Source organism: Mesocricetus auratus, unplaced genomic scaffold, assembly GCF_017639785.1.
Source record: "Mesocricetus auratus isolate SY011 unplaced genomic scaffold, BCM_Maur_2.0 Super-Scaffold_100007, whole genome shotgun sequence".
NCBI classification, from domain to species: domain Eukaryota; kingdom Metazoa; phylum Chordata; class Mammalia; order Rodentia; family Cricetidae; genus Mesocricetus; species Mesocricetus auratus.
Window position 1 is genome coordinate 78,653,048 of NW_024429191.1, and position 27,454 is coordinate 78,680,501.

The following is a 27,454-nucleotide window of genomic DNA, read 5'->3' on the forward strand; positions in this document are numbered from 1 at the left end:
CTATCCCCTCACCCAGGGAAATCCTTATTTGGTTTCCAGGTCTCTGGTCACAAATGAAAGCTAGGACCACCCTCCACCCGTACAACAAACAGTAGCAGTGGCAGTGTCTGATACGAAATAAAATCCAAATGCATAGTTATGAGAGGAGGGGTTGGAGATAGAACTTAGTGGTAGGGCCCTTGGCTGGCTTCAGTCCTCGTCTCTTAAAAGAGTGTGGCTGGCTGGATGAAAGGGAAGCGACTTGCAGAAGAAAGGGCTGGGGCATGCGCAGCGTCTCATCTGGCCGCGGATGTTCAAAGGGGTCACGCGCCCCACAAACAGGCGCGCGGTCAGCAGACGCAGAGGGTCTGTGTCCGGAAACGAAGTCTCCAGGCGGGTAGCTGGAGCCCAACCTTCAGTCCACGTGGCCCAAAGGCCACAGCCGATTGGATGCGGGCAGCCCCTCCCCTGGCCCTGAGCTCGGTATTGGTTGGGAGCCATCCACCGCAGGGTTGGCATCATGGAAGCCGCGGTCCTGGCCGTGGCTTTGGGGTTCCTACTCCTGGCCAGGGGCTCGGTGGGCAACGAGGCTCGGGAGACAGAGGCCGTACAGGAGCTGGTGGTCCGGCTGCTGGGATCCGGGCCGGCGGCCGATTTCTTGGTGTCTGTAGAGCGCGAGCTGGCGGCCGAGTCGGGTCTGGACACCTACAGCCTGAGCGGCGGTGGCGGGGTGCCGGTGCGTGTGCGCGGCTCCACGGGCGTGGCAGCTGCCGCGGGACTGTACCGCTACCTGCGCGACTTCTGCGGCTGCCAGGTGGCCTGGTCCGGCTCTCAGCTGCACCTGCCGCGGCCGCTACCCGCCCTGCACGAGGAGTTGACCGAGGCCACGCCCAACAGGTATTGACGCTGTTGGTCCCGCCTGGCTGTGGCCTTGGGGCACTCTCCGTTGGTGAGACCCAGCCACAGCTACGGACGCCTGGAAGAACGAGAAGGAAGTGCAGCTCTGGGGTCCCGCCACTGGGCCTTCAAATCTTAGCTCCCATCCAGAGATGGGTGTTTTTCAGCAAAGCCACTTAGCTTCTGAGCCCCAGCTACAAATACTGACGCCCGCCGCGCTGCTGATTGAGAATCTGCACGTGATGGTAGAATTTCAAAGGCATTCTCGGGACCCATGCATTCCATGCCCCTTCTTTGACCTCTCTGAAGGTGCTGCGGAGCGACCCTTACTGAAGCCCCTGGCCTTCATTGCACCGCATGGGCATGATGGGTTCACGCATCAGTCTCCCCCATCAAATTGTAGGAGCTGGGAACCCACTTCGGGACAGAGACCAATTTTGCCTTTAGGTCACTGACATCCAAGGACACCCCCCCACGATGCACAATAGGGGGTCTGGGCATATTGAGTTGAAATGAAGTTATGTGTCCACAATAGCTACTAGATTATGGAGCCCTGAGGGAAATTCCAACCCTGTGGGGGGGATTTACCTGGGGTGGATCTGGAATGAGCCACTATGAGACCTTTGCCCACCATCCTGTGTGTATGTGTGTGCTGGGGGTAGTGTTCCAGAGCCAGGCTGCCTCTGAGATGTTCCAGGGTGATCAGTGAGTGACGCATTCCATGTGTCCCCAATAATGTGCCCCTACCTGCAGGTACCGCTACTACCAGAATGTGTGCACACACAGCTACTCCTTCGTGTGGTGGGACTGGGCTCGCTGGGAGCAAGAGATTGACTGGATGGCGCTGAATGGTATCAACCTGGCACTGGCTTGGAGTGGCCAGGAGGCCATCTGGCAGCGGGTTTGTGCCAATCTGGCCCCTCACACTCTCCTGCCCGACTCCCATACCCACTGGCCCAGGGAGACTGAGGCTTCCCCCGGGTGGGACAAACCATGTGGGTACTTACTGTAGATGAGACTCCAGCAGTCCTCTGAAATGACTGGAGAGGGTAGCACATGCCTGCAATCCCAGCACTCAGGTAGAGAGAGGTAGGAGGATTAGAAATTCAAGGTACTGGGGGTGAAGATTCATACCTTTAATCCCAGTGCTCAGGAGGCAGAGGCAGACAGGTCTCTGTTCAAGACTAGCCTGGTCTACAGAGCGAGTTCAGGGACAGCCAGGGCTACACAGAGAAACTCTGTCTCCAAAAAAATGGGGAGGGGGGAGTTTAAGGTCATCTTCAGCTACATAGTGAGTCTGAAGCCAGCCTAGAGAGACCATGGTTGGGGGTGAGGGTCGAGTCTCCTCTACCTCATTAGTCTCGGCCATTCTCCTCCCTTTGGCCAAGCTTGCTCTTTAAAGACCCTCTTAGTGTGCTTCCTATTGCTATGATAAAACACCATGATCAAAACAACTTGGGAAGGACAGACTTCATTTGGCTTACACATCCCCATCACAGGCCATCATTGAGGGACACCAGGTGGAACTCAAGCAGGGCAGGAAGCTGGAGGTGGGAACCACGGGGGCAGAGGCCACGGAGGAAGAACACTTATTACATTGACTTGCTCTGTTTGCTTTCTTTTCTTTTTTGTTTTGTTTTTTTTGAGACAGGGTTTCTCTGTGTTGCTTTGGAACCTGTCCTGGAACTCGCTCTGTAGACCAGGTTGGATTGGAACTCACAGAGATCCGCCTGCCTCTGCCTCCCGAGTGCTGGGATTAAAGCTGTGCGCCGCCAACGCCCGGCACTTCAGTTTGCTTTCTTATACACTCAAAACCACCTACCTGGGGATGGCACTACCCATACTAGACTGGCCCTTGCGTATCAAAAAATGCCCCACAGACTTACCTGCAGGCCGATCTGATGGGGGCATTTTCACAGTTGTGGTTTCCTCTTCCCAGATGACAAAAGTAAAGTTGACCACAAACAAACAAACTGGTGCAGAGACCCTCCCTGGGTCACTAAGAAAGCCCCTTTGGGCCCCACATCCACACCCTTCCCACAAAGGTGGCACGTGCACTCTTCTTACAAGTCCTGGGCTGTGAGCTCCAGGCTGGATTCCAGTTCTGTCTTAGTAGCCCGCACAGAGAAGGGATGAACGAGTGTATAGGAGAGCCGTGTGTATAGGTGTGGGCTCTTCCTCTCCTCCAGGTGTACCTGGCCTTGGGCTTGATCCAGTCAGAGATTGATGAGTACTTCACCGGTCCTGCCTTCCTGGCCTGGGAGCGCCTGGGTAACCTGCACACCTGGGGTGGCCCCCTGCCCCATTCCTGGCACCTCAAGCAACTCTACCTGCAGGTAAAGAGCGGAGAAGGAAAGGCAGAATGGGTGCTGAGTAGCCTCAGGTCCGGGGATGTGGTTCTTAGCTAGCCTCGGGCTCTTAACTGGTCCACAGGAAACTTCCCTCTCTGAATAAGCAAGGGCCTCGACAGCAGAGGTCCAGTCACATTGACCTCTGTCGCTCCCCCCCCACCCCCCAGCATCGGATCGTGGACCGGATGCGCTCCTTTGGCATGATCCCAGTGCTGCCTGCCTTTGCAGGGCATGTCCCCAAGGCCATCATCAGGTGAGGCTCTCCTTACTCAACTCAAAGGGAAAGGGTTTGTCCTGAAAGGCGTGATGCGAGCACCGAAACTCTGGATGTTGGTGTCACTTGACTTTGACTTCTGGTCCTGCCATCAGCCACTGTCTGGATTATTTGATGTCTGTGATTCAGTATTCTTGCTTGTAAAATGAAGTCATTGCTGGGTGTGATGGAACACTCTTCTGGTCTTTGTATTTGGGAGACTGAGGTGAGGACACCAGTTCCAGGCCAGCCTGAACTACATAGAGAAATACACACACACACACACACACACACACACACACACGCACGCATGCACGCACGCACGCACGCACACGAACACGCATTCACTTAGCACAAACAGCTGGACGTCTTGTCTTTCGTTTGAGTCTCCAGGCTGTCGCCCGATATGTTAGACTTGCTCGTGGCGCCACTCCAGCGACCCTGAGCCCTTTTTTTCCCCATAGGGTGTTCCCACAGGTCAATGTCACCCAGTTGGACAGCTGGGGACACTTCAATTGCTCCTACTCCTGCTCCTTCCTTCTGGCTCCAGGAGATCCTGTATTCCCCGTCATTGGGAGCCTCTTCCTGCGAGAGCTGACCAAAGAGTTTGGCACAGATCACATCTATGGGGCTGACACCTTCAACGAGATGCAGCCTCCCTCCTCGGAGCCCTCCTACCTCACCGCAGCCACTGCAGCCGTCTATGAGGCCATGGTTGCAGGTACAGTGGTCAACCCGAGACATCGGGAGAGGGGATGGGTGGGAGGGGGCCCCTGGTGACACCACCCTTTCCAGCCCAAGTCATTGTGCACGTGTACCCTCCCACTTTTCCACTCTGGGTGCTGCGGTCTGGCTGATACTGGCCAGTGACCCATGACCTGAGCCACACTCTTACCCTCCCAGGGTTTGTTGCTTCATCTGTGTGGTGGGACTCGCTCACAGAGCAGGGTGCCTAACCTTGTGAAAAAGCCATTGAGCACAACCTACTAGAAAGATGTTAAGCTGGGCAGTGGTGGCACACGCCTTAAATCCCAGCACTTGGAAGGCAAAGACATGTGGATCTCTAAGTTCAAGGCCAGCCTGGTCTACAGAGTGAGTTCCAAGACAGCCAGGGCAACACAGAGAAACCCTGTCTCACAATAAATAAACATTTAAGCCAGGCAAGATGGCATATGCCCGTAATTACAGTGCTTGAGAGGTAGAGGCAGGAGGATCAGGAGTTCAAGGCTAACCTGGGCTACTTGAGACCCTGAGCTACTTCAGAAGGGGGTGGTGGTGGCAGCAAGATGTCTTGTTTTTTTTTTTTTTTTTGAGGCAGGGTTTCTCTGTATTGTTTTAGAGGCTGTCCTGGAACTCGCTTTGTAGACCAGGCTGGCCTCAAACTCACAGAGATCCGCCTGCCTCTGCCTCCCGAGTGCTGGGATTAAAGGTGTGCACCACCAACGCCCGGCTCGATGCCTTGGTTTTGTAAAGGCATTGAAACCTAAAGACCAGGGTTTGATTCATGAAATCCACACAAAGATGGAAGGACAGAACCAACTCCACAAAGTTGTCCTGTGACTCCCACATGTTTATTCACACGTATGCATCACACACACAAGCAACAACAATAATAAATATTTTATTTGGAACAGGTGCATGCCTTTAATTTTAGTATTCAGGAAGCAAAGGCAGGTAGATCTCTGTGAGTTGAGGTCAACCTGGTCAACACAGGGAGTTCCAGGACAGCCGCGGTGATGTAGAAAGACCCTGCCTCAAAACAAAACAACAGAAATTAACTTGGTGTCCACCTCGTTGTTGAAATGGGTCACAAAGGCCAGAGGTTACACATCCATCCTGTCCAACAGATATGAGGCCAAGACTCCTTCCTACCGTTTAGAGAAGAGGAGGGGCCCAAATGAGGGAGAGCCCTCTAAGGGGTGCTCTGTCATCCTGAAAGGGACACAGTTGTTTATGCTTCCCTGAGCAGCACTTTCCAAGTATAATCTAAAACCAGAGGCCCAAGCTTCACTTTTAGAGTCTACCTTTCTTTCTTTTTTGCGGGGTGGGGGTGGTTTCAAGGCAGGGCTTCCCTGTGTAACAGCCCTGGCTGTCCTAGAACTTGCGTTGTAGACTAGGCTGGCCTTGAACTCACAGAGATCTGCCTGCCTCTCCCAAGTACTGGGATTAAAGGCATGCACCACTGAACCCAGCCCCTTAATTTTTTTCTTAGTTGAAAAGTTACAGCCAGGACAGTGGTGGTACACATCTTTAATCCCAGTACTCAGGAGGCAGAGGCAGGTGGATCTCTAAATTCAAGGCCAGCCTGGTCTACAGAATGAGCGCCAGGACAGCCAGAGCTGTTACACCTGTCTGGGGGTGGGCGTGGGGGTGTGACATCTATTTGTGTGTGTGTAGGTGTTCCACCCAAGGTGCACACATGAAAGACGCAGGACAGCTTATAGGATTCTGTTCTTTCCTTCCACCATGTGGGCTCGTGGATGGAGCCCTGGGTGCCAGGGTTAGCACTAAGAAGCTTTGCTAGCCGGGCCATGTCATAGACAGGCGTCTCCACATTTTATGTCACAGTGGAGATTAGGTGTAAAATTCTAATCTTTTAATCATGAACCCATGGGAAAACACACTCAAATGCTATCTAAACCCAAATACTGCCCGAATATGAGGATTCTCAGGCCCAAAGCCTGGGTCTCCTGATTGAGGAGGCCCAGAATTTGGGGCCCAGGCACCCATCCATGTCTTAAGCTTTCTGGGTAGCTCTGATGTCCAAGAAGCTGGATCAGTACTGTCCTGGAGGAGGTGGGATGGGGAGGGGGGTCCCAGTGATGGCAGGACGCAGGGGGTCATTCATGGGGGCGATGTGGCTGGTGATAATCGCTTGTTTCCTCGTGGGCAGGACAGGGCTTACATCAGCCCTTCTCTCACCGTCTCTCCTCCTTGTCCCCGCCCCCACTGCAGTGGACCCTGATGCTGTGTGGCTGCTCCAAGGCTGGCTTTTCCAGCACCAGCCTCAGTTCTGGGGCCCTGCTCAGGTCAAGGCTGTGCTGGAAGCTGTGCCTCGTGGTCGTCTCCTGGTTCTGGACCTGTTTGCTGAGAGCCGGCCCGTTTACATATACACAGCCTCCTTCCATGGCCAGCCCTTCATCTGGTGCATGCTTCACAACTTTGGGGGCAACCACGGTCTGTTTGGAACCCTGGAGGCTGTGAACCAAGGCCCCAGGGCAGCCCGCCTCTTCCCCAACTCCACCATGGTCGGCACTGGCATAGTCCCTGAGGGCATCGGCCAGAATGAAGTGGTCTATGCCCTCATGGCTGAGCTGGGCTGGCGCAAGGACCCTGTGCCGGATTTGGCGGCCTGGGTGAGCAGCTTTGCCAGCCGCCGATACGGGATCTCCCAACCGGAGGCAGAGGCAGCCTGGAGACTGCTGCTCAGGAGTGTCTACAACTGCTCTGGGGAAATGTGCAGTGGACACAACCGGAGCCCGCTGGTCAAGCGGCCTTCCCTACAGATAAGTACCACCATCTGGTACAACCGGTCAGATGTGTTTGAGGCTTGGCGACTGCTGTTGACAGCTGCTCCAAACCTGACTGTCAGCGCTGCCTTCCGCTATGACCTGCTGGATGTCACCCGCCAAGCAGTGCAGGAGTTGGTCAGTTTGTGTTATGAGGAGGCAAGGACCGCCTTCCTGAAGAAGGAGCTTGATCTCCTGCTCAGGGCTGGAGGCCTTCTGGCCTATAAGCTCCTGCCTGCTCTAGATGAGCTGCTGGCCAGCGACAGCCGCTTCTTGCTGGGCACCTGGTTGGATCAGGCCCGGGCAGTGGCTGTGAGTGAAGCCGAGGCCCAGTTTTATGAACAGAACAGTCGCTACCAGCTGACCCTGTGGGGGCCTGGGGGTAACATTCTGGACTATGCCAATAAGCAGCTGGCAGGACTGGTGTCTAATTACTACCAGCCCCGCTGGGGTCTCTTCATGGAGACGCTGACTCACAGCCTAGCCAGGGGTATCCCCTTCGAACAGCACGAGTTTGAGAAGAATGTTTTCCCACTGGAGCAGGCCTTTGTCATCAACAAGAAGAGGTATCCTAGTCAGCCCCAAGGGGACACTGTGGACCTAGCCAAGAAGATCTTCCTCAAATATCGCCCCCAGGCAGGCTCTTGGTGACAGATCAGTCATCCGGGGACCTGCTGGAACAGGTCTTCAAACCTGAAAAAGCACAGGATGGTCCCTACCCCTGGGGAAGGAGCCAGTGTCAGCCAGTGAGTGACACAGTGACTCGGAGGGAAATGAGCTGCTCTCTTCCTCCACCCAGATCTCAGGGTTAAAGTACTGTTTTCTGTTAGCAATAAACCTCTCAATCTACCTGGCTCTATTAAACTGAAGTACTATATACTTCTGGGATGTCTGGGAAGGGTTTGGGTGTACATGCGGACCCTGGTGTGGAGACGTTTCTTCCCAGCCCTCACTGCAGTTTCCCCGTCTTAACATTGGTCCCCGACTTTAGAAGGTATACAGTAGCAAGCTGGTAACCATAACCATCCCTTCGGAATACGGTGGTACACGCCTGGAATACAGCCCTGAAATGGTAGAGGCAGGAGGATTCAAGGCCAACCTCAGTTATATTATGAATTTGAAGGCAGCCTTGGGTATGAGATAGCCTGTCTCCAAGAACCATCATGGCACACATGCCTTTAATCCTGCCACTCATGAGGCAAAAGGCAGGCGAACCTGAGTGTGAGGCCAGCCTGGTCTACTTGGTGAGACCCTTTCTCAGAAGCAAGTACTGTCCCTGTGGCCAGATCCCTAGCATTGCTCAGTTTGCACCTGAGCACCTAGCTGCTGCTTGGAGAGCCGCCCTCCCCCCATGCCCTGACCAACTAAGGCAGTTTGGTATCACAACCAATGTCCTTTTCTCTGCTTTGACCCACAGCAGGGTGGGGAGAGCCTGTCAGGGACCTGGCTCAGCCTTGAGATTGCCAGCAGACACAACAAGGGGTGGGCACTGGGGGCAGGAGCAGAGCCGCGCAGATACCCAGCCCCAGCCTGCCACTAGGACCCTTCATGCTCTGAACTGAGGTCATGGACCGCACAGTAGTGCTCATAACCGGCTGCTCCTCCGGAATCGGCCTGCACTTGGCTGTTCGTCTGGCTTCTGACCGGTCCCAAAACTTCAAAGGTACAGGAGGGGACAGGCATGGAGCCCAGGGACGAGCCCCTACAGGTAAGCAGGGTAATGAGTCATTTATCCCCTCCCACATTTTAGTGTATGCCACACTGAGGGACCTGAAGGCACAGGGACCCCTGTTGGAGGCAGCCCGGGCTCGAGGATGCCCGCCTGGCTCCCTGGAGACATTGGAATTGGATGTCAGGGATTCAGAATCCGTGGCCGCTGCCCAGGCATGTGTGACCGAGGGTCGTGTGGATGTGCTGGGTGAGCCTACCTGAAACACGTCTTTACTACCCAGTGTCCAACCAAACCGGGAAGTCAGGAAACATGGGAGGACAAGCGGGGAGAGAGCAGTGCGTGAGCAGAGTCTGTTCTCTCTCCCTGCAGTGTGTAATGCTGGCCGGGGCCTGTTTGGGCCGCTGGAGGCGCATGAACTGGATGCGGTTGGCGCTGTGCTGGATGTGAATGTGGTCGGGACGGTTCGGATGCTGCAGGCCTTTCTGCCAGACATGAAAAGGCGCCACTCCGGGCGTGTGCTAGTGACTGCGAGTGTAGGAGGTTTGATGGGTGAGCAAAAGAGCGAAGTAAGGGGTGCAGAGCAGGCGAGGAGCGCCAGGGCCTCAGCAACCTTGTCTCCCCTCCTAGGGCTGCCATTCCACGAAGTCTATTGTGCTAGCAAGTTCGCGCTCGAAGGTTTGTGCGAGAGTCTAGCGATCCTGCTGCCACCCTTTGGAGTCCAGTGAGTCACCAGTCTTCCAGAACCTTTCGAAACTTGGGAACCCCAGCACCAGATCTTGGAGACACTCAAGAGCAATGCCTCTGGGTCTCCTTCTGCAGCTCACGTTGTGAGCGTGGCACAGGTTATCTCACTTCACAAGCCATCCTAGCTCTTAAGGCATACTAGGATGGGTAAACAGCGAGCAGGTGACTAGACCCCAGATGAACATGGGAGCCTTTCTCTAGCAGCATCTGGCTCTGCTAGCATCTGCCACCTGGACTCAGCCCCTCTCAGTGTCCTCCCTAAGTGAAGCTAGGGCCAGCCTTGTGGTCACCGCCACCAACCAGGTACCGCTGTTGCCCCACCCTTACCCCACAGCGTGAGCCTCATCGAGTGCGGGGCAGTGCACACCGCCTTCCATGAGAAGCTAGAGGGTGGCCCGGGCGGGGCTCTGGAGCGTGCAGATGCCCAGACCCGCCACCTCTTCGCGCACTACCTGCGTGGCTATGAGCAAGCTCTGAGCGAGGCGCAGGACCCAGAGGAGGTGACGGAGGTGGGTGCAATGGCGCCTTAGGGCGCAGTATCAGGGTGGGTTACAGCGGTGCACTCCCAGTGGCTTCCCCACAAACGGCGATGCTCCTCTCCGCAGCTCTTCCTGACGGCACTGCGAGCCCCACAGCCAGCCCTGCGCTACTTCTCCACCGACCGCTTCCTGCCGCTGGCCCGAATGCGCACAGAGGATCCCAGCGGTAGCAGCTATGTCGCCACCATGCACCAGGAAGCCTTCGCTGGCCTGCAGGCGCAGGAGGGTGCGGAGGCTGGAGCTGGAGTTCCAGGAACCCGGACACAGCCTCCAGCTCCCTCTTTTGCCTCCCCGGGTGCGCGACCCCTGGCGTGACATCTGAATTGTACTGGCCTGCATCGGATAAACTGGGTCAGGATAAACCATGTTACCAGCAAAAGAACTAAGCCAGGGTCTCCTTTTTCCTTATTTTAGAATTTGTTTTGTTTTTGACAGGGATTCACTATGTAGCCTTGGCTGGTTTCTTAACTCATGCAGATCTCCCTGCCTCTGCTTCCTGAGCATTGGAATCAAAAGCCTGTGGTCAAGATTAAGGGCTAATACGTATAGCTAGAGGCGCTAGGTTAAGTTGTCTTCTTCTTCTTCTTCTTCTTCTTCTTCTTCTTCTTCTTCTTCTTCTTCTTCTTCTTCTTCTTCTTCTTCTCCTCCTCCTCCTCCTCCTCCTCCTCCTCCTCCTCCTCCTCCTCCTCCTCCTCCTCCTCCTCCTTCTTCTTCTGTGGAGGGGGACACATTCAGCCATGGCACAGAGGGCAGGGGGCAGGCAACAACTTAGTTCTCTCTCCCACCATGGACTTCAAGGATTGGACTCATTCTTTGGGTTTGAACTGGAAATGCTCTAATGGATGAGCCTGCAAGTTGGGGAAGGTTTTAATTGGGATCAGCGCAGTCATGGTTGAATCAGTGTCTTATGTAACCCAGACTGGCTTTGAACCTGCTATGTAGCTGAGAATGACTTTTGAAATTTCTTTTTTTTAAAGATTTATTTATTTATCACATATACAGTGTTCTGCCTACATGCCAGAAGAGGGCACCAGATTGAATTGTAGATGGTTGTGAGCCACCATGTGGTTGCTGGGAATTGAACTCAGGACCTCTGGAAGAGCAGTCAGTGCTCTTAACCTCTGAGCCATCTCTCCAGCCCGACTTTTGAAATTTCTGATCCTCCCAAGCGCTGGGGATATAGACCTGAGCCACTAGGCTTGACTTCCCAGTGTGACCTCTTTAAGTGCATCCGGAGAGCCATGTGTACAAAAGGCATCGCCTCTCATGCCAGTATTCTACAGGTGGAGTCAAGAGGACTCACCAGTCTGACCTGCTGGAGAGCCTCAAGGAGAGGGAGGCGGAGAGATAGCTCAGTGGTTAGGAGCACTGGCTGCTGTGGAGCGGGCATAGCCTGGGTTCAGTTCCTGGAAACCCACATGGTGACTCCCAACTGCCCTTAACTCCAATTCCGGGGAATCCGGTGCCCTCTTCTGGCCCCAGTTGCCACCAGCCATGCATGTAGTACGCAGACATACATACAGGTAAAACACCTATAGCATAATAGTAATAATAATTAAAAACACCTGGTAGGTAGTATTCCGTAGTTTCAGAATCTGAGAGGTAAAGGCAAGAGGATCAGAAATTGAAAGAAAGAAAGAAAAAAGAAATTCAAGATCACCCCTCTACTGCATAGTAAGTTGAAGACCAACATGGAATACAAGGGAATCCAAAAGAGAAGCCAAAACACACACCACACATGCTGGGAGCCAGAGTCTGACCAATCTCTGTGAGTTGGAGGCCAGCCTGGTCTATATCATAAGTTCCAAACCAGCCAGTGCTACATATTAAAACCCTGACTTTAAAACAAACAAACAAAGGCCTAATTGTATCTCCTTAACACACCCTGACCTGGGCTGGGAGTATAGCTCAGTGGACAGACTTGATCCCTCAGAGTTTGAGGGTGGAAGATACTTTCTGCCACCTGCATCTCAGTAAGACCTAGTGTTCTACCCTAAGTTTGCAAGACTTCCTGTGATATTCCTGCATCTTTTTTTTCTTTTTCACTTTTTGCTTGTGTGTGTGTCTATGTTCCCATGTATGTGGGCAGGTGTGTGCAGATATATGTGTGCATGTGTGGAGGTCCACAGTTGAAGTCAGGAGTCTTTATTTATTGGTGCAGGGTCTCACTGGACCCAGAGCTCATGATTCCAGCTTGTCTAGACTAGCAGCTTTTCCTCAAGGGTCCCCAGTGCTGGCATTACAGGAGGACGTAAGGACAATGCTTTTGTGTGCACCTGGGGATCTGACCCCGAGTACTCTGGGCTTTACCCTGGGGATCTGACCCCGGGTACTCTGGGCTTTACCCTGGGGATCTGACCCCGGGTACTCTGGGCTTTACCCATGGGCCATCTTCCCATCCCTGCGCCCTTTGTCACCTTCATCTGTGCACACTTGTGCTCTCCTGGCCTCCTTAATACTTACATCGAGACTCGCCTTTCTGTGTAGCCATGGCTGTCCTGGAACTCACTCTGAAGACCAGGCTGGCCTCGAACTCAGACCCACCTGCCTCTGCCTCCAGAGTACTGGAATTAAAGGTGTGTGCCACCACTGCCGGGCTAGAAATTTGCCATCTTTTAACTGGTTCATTTCTCCTGATCTCTTATGGTATTTTCTTCATCAGTTCTTTGCTATTTCCCTGAGCCACCCTGCCTAAAAAAGTCTTCCTTCTCTCCAGTATAGTTCTTTTCCTCTGTTTTAGTCTGCTATAGTTAGTCTCCAGTATAGTTCTTTTCCTCTGTTTTAGTCTGCTATTGTCTGGTCAGCACCAGATGCATTCTAGGTTTATTATTTATCTCGTCACACGTCATACACGAATCCACTTCAGTGAACTTTTTTTTCTGTTATACCCTTATACTTAAGGGCAGTGAACTAAATAGACACTTAATAAAAGCAACACCGTGTAGGCTACATAGTGAGATTCTGTCTCAAAACAAGCAAACAAACAAAATGTAACTGTGCCAAATGTAAGACTAACACCTATCTCCCCAACCTTTGCTTTGACTCCTTTAAACTCCTCTCTAAAATCCAATTTGAAATGTCTCCTGCAAGATGCTTGATTCCTTAACAATTACAAGGCCAGATTTCCGGACCACGGCACATTACGGGTCTCCTCTCCGGTCTGTCTGCATCTGTCTGGTCCCTGGACTTGCTTTGTTAACTCAGGTTGATTTCAAACTTGCAGCGATCCTTCTTGGGCTCAAAGTTGGGCTCGCATATCAACGCTCGGCTCTTTTCAGCAATCTTGAGGCTGAGTTGCTTTCCTTTTTGCGATCTCCGTGGATAGTTTACCTGAGATGCTTTCTGATGGCTATCTGGCTTCCCCTCCACACCCTCGACTACCAAAATCGACTTTCCAACACTCATTGACTTTCTGGCCCTCATTAACATCGTCGGGAATCCTCACTCCTAGGATCCCCGCAGAGTTACTGATCTAACACGCTGAGTTCTCCCACTTGCCAGTCCTTGCAAACCAGAGTGTCCTACGGAAGGCACGAGACCTGTCCCTAGGTGTTTCAAAAGACTCGGAAGCCCAATTTCCCTCGTGTGGAATGGAGATGTGGTAGAGCTGTTTAGTAGCTGGGAACGCTGGCCCTGAGCAAGCACAGTAACGTGATTCCACTGTCCCTGTCTCTGGCATTAAGAAGGCCGGGATGGGTCCTGGCTTCGTCACTGTCTCCAAGCAAACCAGGGGAAGCAAAGGCCAACAGGAATCCGGGAAATGGAATTTGCAACCCGCCCTGCCCACTTCCTGACAGTCTAAGAGAATCTGGTGCCAGGGTTTCACGCAACCCCGAAGCCTCTGCGCTCAGCCCCGCCCCGCCCCGCCCCGCCCCGCCCCACCCCGCCCAGGAGGTCTTCTCGAGAATTCTGCTGTAATCTCGGCGTTGCACGGTTTGACTCCTCCGAGTTCCCGTAGCTCCGTGCTGTGCGGTCTGAGGGTAGTGCTTCCGGGCCGCAACCTAGGACGCCTCCGCGGCGGTGTAAGTAGAAACAGAATCCAAGAACTGAGTGAGTAGAGAAGCGACTCGAGCCAGAGCGTCCCCTCTAGTCCCCGCCTTCGAGTCTTCCCAAATGTCGCTTCTGTTTAGCCAGAGGGGCTAGGATTCCTGAAGCTCCAGCTCCCATGCCTCAGGGATTCCCGGCCGGTTCCCCCTGCCAGGATTCCGGTTTCTCTCGGCGAACGGTCCCCTGTCCTGCTCCAGGTCCCTCCTCCTGCGTCCGAGCTCCCCTGCAGGCCTCGGCCTCAGCCCGCCTAGTCACTCTCGCTTCGTCTCTCTGACTGTCTGCAGGCCTGGGCGGCAGCATGGCCGTATTCCGCTCTGGCCTCCTGGTGCTGACAACGCCGCTGGCCACCCTGGCCCCACGCCTGCCCCCCATCCTGACTTCGGCGGCCCGTCTGGTCAATCACACTCTCTATGTGCACCTGCAACCGGGCATGGAGTTGGGGGGCCCCGCTCAGCCCCAGGCCAGCCCTGTGCAGGCCACCTTTGAAGTTCTGGATTTCATCACTCTCCTCTACAGCGGTGCCGACCTGCACAGACAACTGGACGTCAGAATTTTACTGACCAATATCCAAACCAAGAGCACTTTCCTCCCTGTACTGACCTCAGTCCAGAATTTGGCCCACCCTCCAGAAGTAGTTTTGACGGACTTCCAGACCCTGGACGGGAGCCAGTACAACCCCGTTAAGCAACAGCTCGAGCGCTATGCCACCAGCTGTTACAGCTGCTGTCCACAGTTGTCTTCTGTCTTGCTGTACCCGGATTATGGAACTGGAGAGCTGCCTGTGGAGCCCCTGCATGCCCCCTTACCCTCCACCATAAGGCCAGCTTCCCCAGTTGCCAGATCTCCGAAGCAGCCTGTGCGTGGTCACCACCGTGGGGCCGTGGGTGGCACTTTTGACCGCTTGCACAATGCCCACAAAGTGTTGCTCAGTGTTGCGTGTGTGCTGGCCCAGGAGCAGCTTGTGGTGGGAGTAGCAGACAAAGATCTGTTGAAGAGTGAGTGACAGGGACCCTGGGTTAGGGCAACGGAGCACACCCACTAAGTTTCCTCGGCTCCCACAATGCCAAGACCAAGGAAGGGCAGGGCCACTTCTCACCCCTCCGAAGTGCCACAATGCCTGTTATTGCTGTGGGACCTCTGTTAGATGAATACATGTAGTATCCTTAGGGTGTGGTTCAGTCACCTTTACTGAAGTCAGAACAACACCCCACCCCACCTCCTACCCCTGCCATGGGAACCAAGGAGTTTGCACTTTGTGCTTTTCCAAGTGATCAACTCTGAGTTTGAAACACTGAGAATAAATGGATAGGAGATCAGTTTGGGTGACCCAGTACTGCCATGGACAGTGAGGGGACTCCAAGAATGGGTAGTTCTTGGACTTATCCACCTAGCTGATACCTGCTGGTCGGTACTGCTCTATAGACCATTACTTGGTGGCTTGTTTTCTCGAAGTGTCTGTGCTGCTTTTTCTTTCCTCCCCTTTGTTCCCCTCCCCCACAAATGGTTCCAGTTTCACCCTCTCTCTCGCTGCCACTGTCTGGGGAGATTCAGCACCCAGGGACATTGTTTCCCAAACAGGCCTGTGGAAAGGTCTCACTGTTGTTCTTGGCTCCTCCTCCAGGCAAGTTGCTCCCTGAGCTGCTCCAGCCTTACGGAGAGCGTGTGGACCATCTGAGTGAGTTCCTGGTGGACGTCAAGCCCTCCCTGACTTTTGATATCGTCCCCCTGCTGGACCCCTATGGGCCTGCTGGGTCTGACCCCACCTTGGAGTTCCTGGTGGTCAGCGAGGAGACCTACCGTGGGGGGGATGGCCGTCAACCGCTTCCGCCTTGAGAATGTAACCCCTGAAGGAGACTGGCAGAGGAAATGGGAGGGGGGGGGGCCTGTTGGAAGTACTGTGGCCCCAGGGTGGGGAAGGGAGGGCTTGGGGTGGAGGAAGCCAGAAGGAACTTGCCTGTGAGTTGGAGGAGGAGAGGGGTAGGTAAGTAGAGGGCAGATTGGGGCCCCAGATTCATCCTTTCTCCTACTCCCCTTACCTCAGGGCAAGGACGAACTTGCCTTATACCAGATACAGCTGCTGAAGGACCAGAGTCACGGTGAAAACGAAGAGGACAAGGTCAGCTCCTCCAGCTTCCGTCAGCGGGTTCTGGGAAACCTACTTCAGCCTCCAAATGTAAGCCTCCCTTCCTCCTCATCCACTGCGCGTGCTGGAAACGCTAGAGGAGAGAAACAGGCCTGCCATTGGAAATGAGCCTGCACTCCTCAGGAACTGAGGTTTCCATTTAACTGTCTCCAGAAGAGGCCGGAGCTCCCATCGGGGCTCTATGTGCTTGGGCTGACGGGCATCAGCGGCTCTGGGAAAAGCTCAGTAGCTCAGCGGCTGAAGAACCTGGGAGCATACATCATTGACAGTGACCATCTGGGCCATCGGGCCTATGCTCCCGGAGGCCCCGCCTACCAGCCTGTGGTGGAGGCCTTTGGAACAGGTACTAACTGTGGAGGGTGGAGGTGCACTGAGGTGAAAGATGACCTGGCCTCTTTGCTTAGCCTTCTTCCTCTGTCACCCAGACATTCTCCATAAAGATGGCACCATCAACAGGAAGGTCCTGGGCAGCCGCGTGTTTGGCAACAAGGTAAGCACACACCCCTCTTCAGGGGCTCTCCAGCTGCTGCCAGGTCCGAGGGCAGATGCAGCAGACTTCCCAGGCTGGCACAGGAAGTCTGTTTCTACTCATCTGCTCCCAGCCCCCACCTCCCAAGCTGCTGTGTTTCTCTGGGATGCTAACCTCTGCCCACATTCTCTGTTCCCATCCCCAGAAGCAGCTGAAGACCCTCACAGATATTATGTGGCCAGTTATTGCAAAGCTGGCTCGAGAGGAAATGAACTTGGCTGTGACTAAGGGTGAGTGGGAGGATAGCGGGAACAGCCAGAGTGGGACAGTTAAGCAGCGACTCCCTTTGGGGTCCGCTTTGGCCCCAGGCGGACCATTCACTACCTAGGGACTGTGTCTGTTGTGCTGACAGGTAGCAAGTGGCATGGTGCTTCTGGCAGTGACTAGGGTTTCCCCACAGGAAAGACTGTGTGTGTAATTGATGCCGCTATGCTGCTGGAGGCCGGCTGGCAGAATATGGTACACGAGGTGTGGACCATTGTCATCCCTGAGACTGAGGTATCTGGACCCCACTCCACCCCTTCTGAACCCACTGCAGTTTCCTGTTCTGATCCAGCAGACTGAGCTGGGATCCCTCCTGATGAGTGTGTCATCCGTACCAGGCTGTACGACGCATTGTAGAGAGGGATGGATTGAGCGAAGCAGCTGCTCAGAGCCGGCTGCAGAGCCAGATGAGTGGACAGCAGCTGGTGGAGCAGAGCCACGTGGTTCTGAGCACCTTGTGGGAACCGCAGGTCACACAGCGCCAGGTGGGTGCAAGGGCACGTTGTGGGGAGTGAGGGTCCAGTGGTTGTCTCCCTGACCCTATTTCTTCTGCCATTCTGCACTGGCCACAGGTGGAAAAAGCCTGGACTCTCCTACAGAAACGCCTCCCTAAGACTCACCAGACCAAGAACTGAAAATGGATTTTCTGTGATGCCAAACTGGCCCCTGGAACTAACAAATCCAGTGGTGAGGAGGAATGGGGGCCTCGATCTTCACCCTATGGCAGGCCTAAGGGCCCCAGGCTAAGCTGTGCAGGACACAGAGAGAAGCTGGAAGTCTGCCTAGCAGGCTGGAATTTGGCCAGCAGTGAGGACGTAGTTAATGGGGAAGCGGTCCCCTAGGGTTCTGTCCTCCTTTTAGTAGTGGATGTGTGATGTCTGCCTACTGTTGATGGGTAATCACTCGACCCGGTAGCTGAATTAAAGATGTTAACAAGCACTGCCTGTGTGGTTTCTCCTTCCTGCTCCAGTGCCTCCAGGTATCCTTAGAGTTTTGGGCTCCAAGTTCAGGGGTAAGGCCCGAGCTGGAGTCAGGGAGCTCTGTGGTTAAGTGTAGCCTGTGAGGCTAGCCAGACCGAAGTCAGCCAATCAGTGGCCAGCGATGTGCATTTCAGTATGTTAGACCTTACTGCTGTTCTGCCTATAGGCCTGCTTTCAAAGGGTTAATTCCACAAGCGCCATGTCAGACACCAGCCGGGTGTTGGGTGGCGCTGTACCCTCATTGGACTAGATCATGTGACATAGGGGAAGTTCTAGACCCTGCTGTGGTTGCCAGCCCGATCAGCTGTGCACCACTGTTGTCACGCTGTAGTGAGCGGTGCAGGGGGCTCACGGGTTTCTACCACCGAACTAGTACACTTGTAGCCCTTCTCACAATCCTTTAGAGAGGGCTCCATTGAACAGAAAATTGCCGCCCTTCTAGATTCTCATTTGGAGGCGGGCAGCGGGGGCTAACACTGCCTTCACTAGTGCGAATTGGTCAGGTTTGGGCACCGCCAGCAGGCGTTTACTATCTGGAGCCGCGCAAGCGTAGCGCTTTCGCCCCGCCCATGCTCGCGTTTGCGGATTGGTAGGTTGGATCACGTGATCAAGCCTCGCCTCTTCCTGGAGGCTGGGGGCCAGTCCGCAGGCTTGTTTCCGGTTCGGTAGGTCCACGATGACGGAGCCGGGCGCCTCTCCGGAGGACCCTTGGGTCAAGGCAAGCTCCGCGGACGCGCACGCCGGCGAGGGGAGGGCGGGTCGGGCTCGTGCACGTAGGGGGTCCGGAAGACGCGGGGCTCCCCAGCTATCCCCAGAGTCTCCCCTGCTGTCCGGTCCCCGGGGCTGCAGAGAAGACAGCTCTCACCCGGCGTGTGCCAAGGTGGGGAGACAAATGAGGCATGTGTGCGGGAACAAGGGGACGTGCCTGGGAGGTGGAGGTGGGGCGGGGACGGCAGGGACCTTGTAGAGGGGGCGGCGCCCCTGCGGCCTAGCCAGGCTGGGCTTTGGGAGAACCAGTCAGCGGCCCCCACACCCATGGTACGTGCATCCGCGGATTGCGGGTGCCTTTTCCTAGCGGCATAGGTCTAACAGGCGTCTCCCTTGCTTGATGCTGCAGGTCGAGTATGCCTACAGTGACAACAGCCTGGACCCTGGTGAGTGACTTCTCCCGCGTCTTCGCATCAGGAATGACCCGTTTCAGCTTTGTAGATCTTTGGTCTTACCAGCCACACCTGAGCACAGTCCACTGTCACTGCGCCAAGGCCCTGGCTTGAGAAGTTAGGGAGGAGAAAATCATGGGTTACACCTGGCTTCTCCGCTCTAGGACGGGAAATGATGGAAACAGTGACAGCTGGTCATGTTCATTGCATCCAGATGTCCCTTTGTGAGCCAGAAATTACAGTTCTGTGGGCAATGTAGATACTAGAGACAGGAGCATTGCAGCATGAAATGCGTGACCCGTAGTGGCCAGTTTTGGAGTTGATGGGGGAGAGATCAGCATTTGAAGCCATTGTGCCCATAGGTGACTGAGGGCCTGGCAATATTCCCCACTCCTTAGTGATCGAAGCCTCTTTTTTCCAGGGCTTTTTGTAGAAAGCACCCACAAGGGGAGTGTAGTGTCCAGAGCTAATAGCATCGGCTCCACCAGTGCCTCTTCCGTCCCCAACACAGGTAGGCAGCAACACAATCCCCCACACACCTGGGGAAACAGCTGTGCATCATCTTAGCATCTTTCCTAAATAGGGAGCTCCACTGTCCGCATGGGGTGGCTGGAGCAGTCCAAGGCTGAGTCTCAGTATCTCTCATCTCATTCAAGATCTAGGTTCTTTCCATCTCTGGGCACCAGGTTCCTCAACTAGGGAAAGATGGGCTTACTGGACTCAGTGCACCCTAAAGTGATCTTTCCCTGCCTTCATCTCTGAGTTTAGATGACGAGGACAGTGATTATCAGCAAGAGTCCTACAAGGAGTCCTACAAAGACCGGAGGCGGCGTGCTCACACTCAGGCTGAACAGAAGAGGAGGGATGCTATCAAGGTGACTAGGGCCCTGCCCCTCAGGCAGCAAGGGAGGACTCTGAATGGTTCTTCTTCACCCTGCCCTGACTAGCCTGTGCATGTACCCCTTCATCCCAACTCTATGTTTTGAGCTTCTGAGCATGGGACAGGTATCACAAGTTTGTGCTAGCTTGGCTTGTTCCTGAGTTAACAAGCCCCATTTCCCTGCTGTTTCCACAGAGAGGCTATGATGATCTTCAGACCATCGTTCCTACCTGCCAGCAGCAGGACTTCTCCATTGGCTCCCAAAAACTCAGCAAAGCCATCGTTCTACAGAAGAGTATGACTAGGGCAACTGGGCGGGGGTGTGGTGTAGTAGTGACTGGGAGTGGCAGGTAGCTGGTCTGACCCAGGCGTGGTGGCTGTAATGGGAAAGCTAGCTCACAGGGGAAGGAGAAACAAAATGAGCCATCTTCCTGGTTCAGACTTCCTCTGTTCCCAACCCCTCTCTTGGCCTCTACTCTAGCCATCGACTACATCCAGTTTTTACACAAGGAGAAGAAAAAGCAGGAGGAAGAAGTATCCACATTGCGCAAGGATGTCACAGCCCTGAAGATAATGAAAGTGTAAGAGGGGTGCTGAACTGAGGGGGTACTGTGCACTCTCCTCTTGTTCAAAGGCCGTATCAGAGGATGCATGTAGGTAATACTGACCCCGAGGTAGTCACTGTAAGGCAGGAGTCTCTGTCCCAGTCAGCCTTTTATATATAAGACATACAGGAACCATCTGTCAGGTTAACAAGGGGTAGGTTGCAGAGTTCCGTTTAGCTGGTGTTGAATGTATCCTCCAGGAGTCCTCTTCTGGGTGACCACTGGCTTATGCCACCAAGCTTCTCAGGTTGGTGGAGCTGCCGTAGCACCTCAGCCCTACTTGCTTGCATGCTTTCAGGAACTATGAGCAAATTGTGAAGGCACATCAGGACAACCCTCATGAGGGAGAGGACCAGGTCTCTGACCAGGTGAAGTTCAACGTGTTTCAGGGCATCATGGACTCCCTATTCCAGTCTTTCAATGCCTCGATCTCTGTGGCCAGCTTCCAGGAGCTGTCAGCTTGTGTCTTCAGCTGGATTGAGGAACACTGTGAGCCACAGGTATGTGACAGCAGGGCCATGGGGTCTAAGATTCTCTTAGCGCCCCCAAGCAGAGTGGTCCAAGCCATTCAGAAAGCAATGCAGGTGTCTTTGGGACCCTGCAGGGGCTCTACTAGTATTGTTTCTTCTTGCTGCCTAGCCCATGAAGTGTGCACTCTGCCAGTCCAGCTTTGGACCATGTCATTGGTGACTCATTAGCCACTCTACTTCTTAGCTGTCCTGTATGGAAGCCAACAGCAGCTACTAGAAGTTTCTAGAAACACGAAACACACAGAGTACAGGACGTCCACCCCACTGTAGACCCAGGACTTTTTAGTGTGCTGTTTTCTGCTCTTGAGGCCTGGCTGTGTTTTCTCAGATTCCTCCCGTTCTTTTGTTTCTCAACATTTTCATTGTGAAACTTTAAACACTGCAACACTTAAAAGACTGTTGCAGTGAACACCCGTGTCCACCACGTCAGTTATGCCAATGACATATTCATCTGTGTCTCTGTCTTGTTTCAGGAATATCTGAAAATTAAAAGCAGCATTCCATCTCAGGGTTTTTTTCCTTAAAAAAAGAAAACATGTTTTACGCACATGGGTGTTTTGTTTGCATCACATACTTGTGCCAGAGGCCAGAATGTGGCATTGGAGCCCCTGCAACTGGAGCTGCAGGTGTTGTGGGCCACCATTTGGGTGTTGGGAACAAGGCCTGGGTCCTCTACAAGGAGCAGCAAGTACTTTCAACCAGTGAGACATCTCTCTAGCCCTCCCCCAACCTCGCTGAGTGTGTGTGCCATAGCACACACGGAGAGGTCAGAGAACAACTATTTTGTCAGATGGTTCTGTCCACTCTCATGTGGGCTCCAGGGAGATGGACTCAGGTCGGCAGGCTTGCATGGCAAGAGGCTTCCCTGGCTGAACCATCTCACCAGCCCTCCTTGTCTTTGAGTGCTAGGAAGGAAGTGCTCCAGGCTGTCGGTCTAGCCCTGAGGTGGCTGCTTTAAATGCCCCCTTCTAGAGCATGCCTGGGCTAGGCAGCCATCTTAAAGGCCTGGGCTGTCACCTGACCATTATCTTTCCTAGACTCTTCGAGAAATTGTGATTGGCGTCCTCCATCAATTGAAAAACCAACTCTACTGATGGCTCCTGGAAACCTGCAGGGCAGAGACCTTTAATCTGTTTGGCAGTAGAACTGCTGGGCCTATGAGACTGGACTGTAACACCTCACACCGGTCAGCTGGCTTCTACTTGGTGTTTGGTTTGCCTAGCCCTACTTCAACTTCACTGAGGCTCTGCTCTGTGAAAGCTTCTCTTAATTTATTGCATTGCCTACAATGTTGGACCCACCCCAACCTTCCCCTTCCCAGGAAAAGTTCTAGGACAAGAATCTGTTCAGGGAACCTCAGGGCCCCCTCAGCCCTTTCTCTCACCATCGAGTTTCTGCTCACTATACATATAATTTGGAAATTGTTTGCCTCTGCTTGGTCTCTTGGGCAACACTTGGCTCAAGTTGGGGTATTTTGGCAGTTTTTGACGTGGAAAAAAGGAAGAGAAATTGTCCCATGGCCATGAAGGGTAAAAGGCCACCTTGTGCCTAGGCTACGGCTATGTGGTCAGTACTGAGTCAGGCCAGGGCTGTCAGCTTGGGGTAGGGCTACCAGGGTCCTGCTGTCCCCTCACATTCAACAACCGACTGGATGCTAGAGGAAGCAATGTCCTATCAGCTCTTGCCCCATTTCTTCCCAAATAACAATAGTGCGTTTTGGTATAGTTTTCTAAAATTCTGACTGGGCCTCTAAAGCACCCCAGCCTTTTCTGTGTAATGTACCTGTATCTACCGCCTCCAGTGTGTTGCCTGCGTTTCTCCTAGGACTTGGGGATAGCTGCAGAAGACACTCAGGTTGTCTGGGGTAGGCTTGGGGATTCTCAAATGTTGGTGTGTGACAACCTTTCTGTACTTTTCTCTCCCATGTTCCCTTCCCCAGGTTTGATATCTGGGGGGTTTGATAATCCAGAGAAAATTAAGTATTTTTATATCAAATTATATTACAATAAATATTCCATATACTTTCCTTTAGGATTGTTATGAGTCCTTGTTGAGGCCTCTGTAATATGGAAAACAAAGTGAACATGACCATCTTTCTGATTATCATCTTTGTACTTATCTCCCCACCCTCAAAGGTGGAGAACAGAAAGAACAATGAGGTCACCTAAACAAGGTAGGTCACCTAAACAAGGTAGCCAGCCCAGAACATCTGCTGCGGGTTTCCAAGGACCCCTCAGGGGTCTGGGAGTGTAACATTATGATCTTCATCTGTCTCTATGCCAACTTCCTCCTGTGGGGCAAGGAAAGAAATGAAGGGAGTCCTCTGGGCAAAGATCCCAGGGGAGTAAGAGAAAGAGTCACTTACAAAGAACTGTTTCTTGCTCTTGGGGTATCCTTCAAGGATTGCATCACACAGCTCGGTGGTCTGACAAGAAACAAAGCCCCCTTCAGATGGGCGGTAGCAGCACAGGACACTGCCTACTGGATCATTTTGCACAGAAATTCCCTGTAATTGTAACTTCCACAGCACTTTGGAGCCACCTTGGAGGTCTCACTCACCATTCTCTTCCGCTTCCTCCACTCTTTACAATACTTCTGCCTTTCTCTGTACACCTGCAAGGAAGAAGCATGATCGCCTGTGCGCCTCATGGTCACTCAGACCCGCACAGGCGCGCGCCTCCCGGCTCACCTCCTCTCTCTCCTCTGGAGTGACGTGGTTGGTGGCTGCTTTGATGTTCTTCAGTCTCTCTATGTAGTGAGCACACTCCTTCTTTAACTCCTGGATCTCCTTCTGCATCTCAGGAGTGGTCAGCGCACTTGTTAATTCCTTCAGCTCTGAAACCACATGTCCCCCAAGTTACCAGGTGAGGAAGGGATTCTGTCCTGCCCAGCAGGTGCTCCACAGAGGAGGGAGAGCAGCTTCTGTCTTGCTCTAGAACCTCTCCAGGGCAGGACCCCACATTCTGGAGAAGCTCAAGAAAAAGGCTTACAACATAATTGTTTGCTATTTTTCTTTCCTTCTCCATGTAAAAGCAACAGTGGCATGTAGTGTTGGGCAGACTGATGCACAGGTAAGTGAAGAAATGGAAAAAAGATGCAGGGTGCTCAACAGGGCAAGGAAAGCACGTGGCTTGCTCGTCTTGCCGTGTTGTACGCCAGCCACAGGTGGTCGGCACTTCTTTCAGCGTAACAGCCCACCTGGCAAAGGGCCCTCGTTGCAATAGACAGTGCAGATAACCATGCTGCTAACAATTTGTGACCTCCAAGCCTTAGCACCTTGGAAGGGATTCCCAGTCTTACCAGCTTCCATGTGGCGGCAGTTTTGCTGTAAGCTCTGCACCTTGTCGGTGAGGGCCACAATTTTGGCATCCAGGCTGTGGAGGTCGGCATCACTCACTGTGTCAAACTGGTCCTACCAGCCAAGAGGAGAGGTGAGTTCATGTGAGGCACAAAGATAAAAGAGGGAAAACCGAAAGGCCTGTCCTCAGGTTGGCAAAAACTATAACCCTGAAAATGGGTGTGTAGGCCCATGCCTTTCATCCCAGCATTTGGGAGACACAGAAGGTGGATCTGAGTTTGAGGCCAGCCTGGATTATACAGCTAGTTCCAGGACAGCCAAGGCTATGTAGAGAGAACCATGTCTCAAAAACAAACATGAGAAATACATTTCTATTTAGTGATAACAACCACTCATCGTCTAAGGGAATGAAGCTGTTCCTTCTGAAGTGGAGAAACGTCTCCAGTGGGAGAGACTCTGTAAGGAAGGGGAAGGGGCCCCTTGGGAAAGAGCTGCTAGAGATCAACAGCCACCTCATCAGCTGATGCTGGGGAGTGGCTGGAAAGGGATGGGAATGCCAGACCAAGTAGTTTGAACGGTGTGCTTGGGCAAGGTGAATCTGAAAGCGGGAGCCACTACTCAGACGCTGCATGTGAATTCTGCAGCCACGTCCATTCATTTGCATCATCTATGGCTGCCTGTGTCTTACAATGTCAGAGCTAAACAGTGAGACCAAATGCCTGGAAAGTCTAAAAATAGTCACACCACTGAGCCATTTGACCAACCCGGTTTGCATCTAGATAGATCATTCCGGCTACAATATCTAAGATGAAATGTCAGTACACAATAGACCAGAGGGTCTGATGGGGAGCAGTGAAAACAGGGTAGATTAAATAAAGAAAAACATTGAGCCACCCTGGCAAAACACATAATGCATTTGTAAACTCAGCACTCAGAGGCTGAGACAAAAGAGCAAGTTCAAGGTTAGCCTGGGCTACATAATGAGAACCCAAGAAAAGGAGTAGATCAGGGGAAACTAATTGGTAAATGACCATACTTGTCAGACAGGTGAGATGAAAGAAACCAAGAATTGAGGCACAGTGGTTCCCTTACCAAAGAATGCTAGGAAGCTAGTTGGGGGGGGGTTAAGTATTCTACTTTGGCCATGTTAATACTGACACTTAATATTTGAGAGGCATCCAGAGACAAGTTTGGGAGAGAATACACATTTGATGTGTTTGGGGTAGTGGCAGAGGAAGAAGAAAAAAGAGTTTGGCAGAGGGTGGGTCTAGATGAAATGATAGTAAGGCCTTCTAAGTGAAAATGAGGCTACTAACAAGCCAGGGCATTCTGTTGTCCGTACCTCAAATGGACACTGATAAAATGTGATCACAGTGTACAACTGATTTAAGAATGTCTGGTGTCCTTTTATGGCACAGGTTAGGTTAATTTTGTGAGACGACACAACACTCCTAACTAGTCAATGCTGGGAGTTACTCGCTCAGGCTTTCAGGTGGGCAATAATCTGCGGGCGTTCTCACCTGATCTGCAAAGTAAATTTTCTGCTTGCCGTACGTCTTCTCCTTGATCTTGCCTTGCTGGGCCAGCTGATCCAGAGCCTTCACCACCGCCTGGCCGAAGGGAGGGCGGAGCAATTAGAGTAAACAAGGGCAGGGTAGGTTTCTGCTGGTGACAGGGAGGGAGAAGGGGACCCAAGCTAATAAGGGAATTCAGCAGGGAGGGAGCCCCCCAGAGGCGGGGTCTCACCGCCTTGCCCAGCCCATGCTCCTTCTGCAGGTTTCCGAACACGTCCTGGGCGCTGTAGGGCCGGTTTTGTTCCTGCAGGTACCTCAGGATGATCCCGGGGGCTGCGGGAGACAAGGTAGGAAAAGGGCTCACCTCTGGACTCCTGGCCCGCACCCCTCCCGGGTCCTGCGGGCGCCGCCGTTACCTCCAGCCGCAGCCTCGGCCCGGCTTTTACTCATGGCCTTTCCCGCCACTCAAGACAGCGGTCTGGTTGGTTGCTCCGGGAGATACTTCCTTCCGGTGAAGGGGGAAGGTCTTAACGTTGATTGGCCGTAGGGAAGTCTTCCGGAAAAGCGCCCGAACCTTCCGGGACTCCGTAGCTCCCTCGGCCGCTGTCTAGAAGCTTAGCCCGCGACCTTTGCGGCAAGTCTGTGGCCGTCCCCTGGGCCCTCCGCGCAGGCTGTAGTGAGCGGCCCCTTCTCTTTCAGGCCACCGTGTTTGAGCACTCGTGACCTTGAGCTAGGCCCAGGTGGTGTCGGAACGGAAACTTCAGGGGCCCAACTCCCGCGCTGCTCAGGGGCACAGGGCTAGTCACTCACTTGGGAAGTGGGCCTGTGGGTACTCGGCAGAGAGCGACTGTGAAAGCAAGCACACCTACACGTCCGTTTCCGTGTGCGGCCTGTAGGGGGCGCTCGGCACCAACTGTGGTTTGAATGCCCGAAGGGACGGTTGGGAGCAGAGGCTACTCAAGCCACAAAGCTTGAAGTCGCCAGTTAGCCCAGGCAGCAACACCTGACAGGTGCTTTCCATTCCTGACCACAGTGGTCAGTCCGGTGGAGCCTGAAATAAGTATTTCTAGTTTCTGAGGTCTGAAGGTCAAAGAGCAGCTGTCTTGCAGTTCAGAGTCCCGTGGAGGGGCACAGTATTAATTTTTCAAGCCTTCTGCTACCTACCTAAAACCTCATTAGCCTTTCTTCAAAACATGTCTCCACTTGTTTAAAGGAGAATGCTAAGAATTAAAAATGAAAGCTGGGTGGTGGCGAACGCCTTTGATCCCAGCACTTGGAAGGCTGAGTGAGCTTGAGGCCGGCCTGGTCTACTGAGCAAGTTTCAGGACAGCCTCCAAAGCTACAAAGAAACCCTGTCTCGAAAAACAAAACAAAACCCAAACAAACAAAAAAGAATTAAAAATGAAGCCAGGCAGTGGTAGCACACACTTTTAATTCCAGCACTTGGGAGGCAGAGGCAAGTGGATCTCAATGAGTTCGAGGCCAGACTGGTCTACAAAGAGAGTTCCAGGACAGCCAGGGCTGTTACACAGAGAAACCCTGTCATGGAAAAAAAAATTA

General features: G+C 53.3%; 5 protein-coding genes across 8 annotated transcripts; 4 read left to right on the forward strand and 1 right to left on the reverse strand.

Moving 5' to 3' along the window:
• The first annotated feature begins 450 nt into the window (after positions 1-450).
• Naglu (N-acetyl-alpha-glucosaminidase) lies at positions 451-7,853 on the forward strand. The gene is made up of 6 exons (XM_005070160.4): positions 451-876; positions 1,630-1,777; positions 3,066-3,212; positions 3,395-3,480; positions 3,945-4,201; positions 6,436-7,853. The coding sequence occupies exons 1-6, from the start codon at positions 500-502 to the stop codon at positions 7,638-7,640; spliced, it is 2,220 nt and encodes a 739-aa protein (XP_005070217.1). The 5' UTR covers positions 451-499; the 3' UTR covers positions 7,641-7,853.
• Positions 7,854-7,985: 132 nt separating this feature from the next.
• Hsd17b1 (hydroxysteroid 17-beta dehydrogenase 1) lies at positions 7,986-10,909 on the forward strand. The gene is given in 7 exon segments (XM_005070159.4): positions 7,986-8,652; positions 8,740-8,907; positions 9,031-9,210; positions 9,289-9,382; positions 9,740-9,914; positions 10,011-10,197; positions 10,200-10,909. Coding segments are annotated over 7 exon segments (1,032 nt in total). The 5' UTR covers positions 7,986-8,555; the 3' UTR covers positions 10,331-10,909.
• Positions 10,910-13,850: 2,941 nt separating this feature from the next.
• Coasy (Coenzyme A synthase) lies at positions 13,851-17,866 on the forward strand. The gene is given in 11 exon segments (XM_005070158.4): positions 13,851-13,966; positions 14,276-14,986; positions 15,613-15,791; positions 15,793-15,828; positions 16,033-16,164; positions 16,288-16,477; positions 16,560-16,624; positions 16,809-16,893; positions 17,064-17,161; positions 17,266-17,412; positions 17,500-17,866. Coding segments are annotated over 10 exon segments (1,692 nt in total). The 5' UTR covers positions 13,851-13,966; positions 14,276-14,289; the 3' UTR covers positions 17,563-17,866.
• Positions 17,867-18,007: 141 nt separating this feature from the next.
• On the forward strand, positions 18,008-23,108 carry Mlx (MAX dimerization protein MLX). Of its 3 annotated transcripts, none has more exons than XM_005070155.4 (8): positions 18,008-18,787; positions 19,025-19,061; positions 19,489-19,578; positions 19,836-19,942; positions 20,143-20,242; positions 20,429-20,528; positions 20,851-21,052; positions 22,120-23,108. In XM_005070155.4, the coding sequence occupies exons 1-8, from the start codon at positions 18,584-18,586 to the stop codon at positions 22,174-22,176; spliced, it is 897 nt and encodes a 298-aa protein (XP_005070212.1). In that variant the 5' UTR covers positions 18,008-18,583; the 3' UTR covers positions 22,177-23,108. The 3 variants fall into 3 exon arrangements, with proteins under 3 accessions (XP_005070212.1, XP_005070214.1, XP_005070213.1); XM_005070156.4 differs by having other exon boundaries at positions 18,193-18,625; XM_005070157.4 differs by lacking the exon at positions 19,489-19,578 and having other exon boundaries at positions 18,008-18,625.
• Positions 20,376-27,171, reverse strand: LOC101831301 (PSMC3 interacting protein). 2 transcript variants are annotated; one of them, XM_013113378.3, is made up of 8 exons: positions 26,311-27,171; positions 26,127-26,227; positions 25,901-25,990; positions 24,383-24,494; positions 23,772-23,917; positions 23,642-23,695; positions 23,448-23,507; positions 20,376-21,561 (listed from the first exon to the last, which is right to left on the reverse strand). In XM_013113378.3, the coding sequence occupies exons 1-8, from the start codon at positions 26,342-26,344 to the stop codon at positions 21,442-21,444; spliced, it is 717 nt and encodes a 238-aa protein (XP_012968832.1). In that variant the 5' UTR covers positions 26,345-27,171; the 3' UTR covers positions 20,376-21,441. The 2 variants fall into 2 exon arrangements, with proteins under 2 accessions (XP_012968832.1, XP_005070210.1); XM_005070153.4 differs by lacking the exon at positions 20,376-21,561 and adding an exon at positions 23,176-23,372 and having other exon boundaries at positions 26,311-27,159.
• Between the last annotated feature and the right edge of the window lie 283 nt (positions 27,172-27,454).

Bases quoted from the DNA above. Each gene is read 5' to 3' on its own strand.
- Naglu (XM_005070160.4), top strand. From the start codon at position 500: ATGGAAGCCGCGGTCCTGGCCGTGGCTTTGGGGTTCCTACTCCTGGCC. The intron at 877-1,629 runs GTATTGACGCTG...CCCTACCTGCAG, and splicing joins ACCGAGGCCACGCCCAACAG to GTACCGCTACTACCAGAATG. The intron at 1,778-3,065 runs GTTTGTGCCAAT...CCTCTCCTCCAG, and splicing joins AGGAGGCCATCTGGCAGCGG to GTGTACCTGGCCTTGGGCTT.
- Mlx (XM_005070155.4), top strand. From the start codon at position 18,584: ATGACGGAGCCGGGCGCCTCTCCGGAGGACCCTTGGGTCAAGGCAAGC. The intron at 20,243-20,428 runs GTATGACTAGGG...CCTCTACTCTAG, and splicing joins AGCCATCGTTCTACAGAAGA to CCATCGACTACATCCAGTTT. The intron at 20,529-20,850 runs GTAAGAGGGGTG...GCATGCTTTCAG, and splicing joins GCCCTGAAGATAATGAAAGT to GAACTATGAGCAAATTGTGA.
- LOC101831301 (XM_013113378.3), bottom strand. From the start codon at position 26,344: ATGAGTAAAAGCCGGGCCGAGGCTGCGGCTGGAG. The intron at 26,228-26,310 runs GTAACGGCGGCG...TGTCTCCCGCAG, and splicing joins GGCCGAGGCTGCGGCTGGAG to CCCCCGGGATCATCCTGAGG. The intron at 23,696-23,771 runs GTGAGCCGGGAG...TCTTCCTTGCAG, and splicing joins CTCCAGAGGAGAGAGAGGAG to GTGTACAGAGAAAGGCAGAA.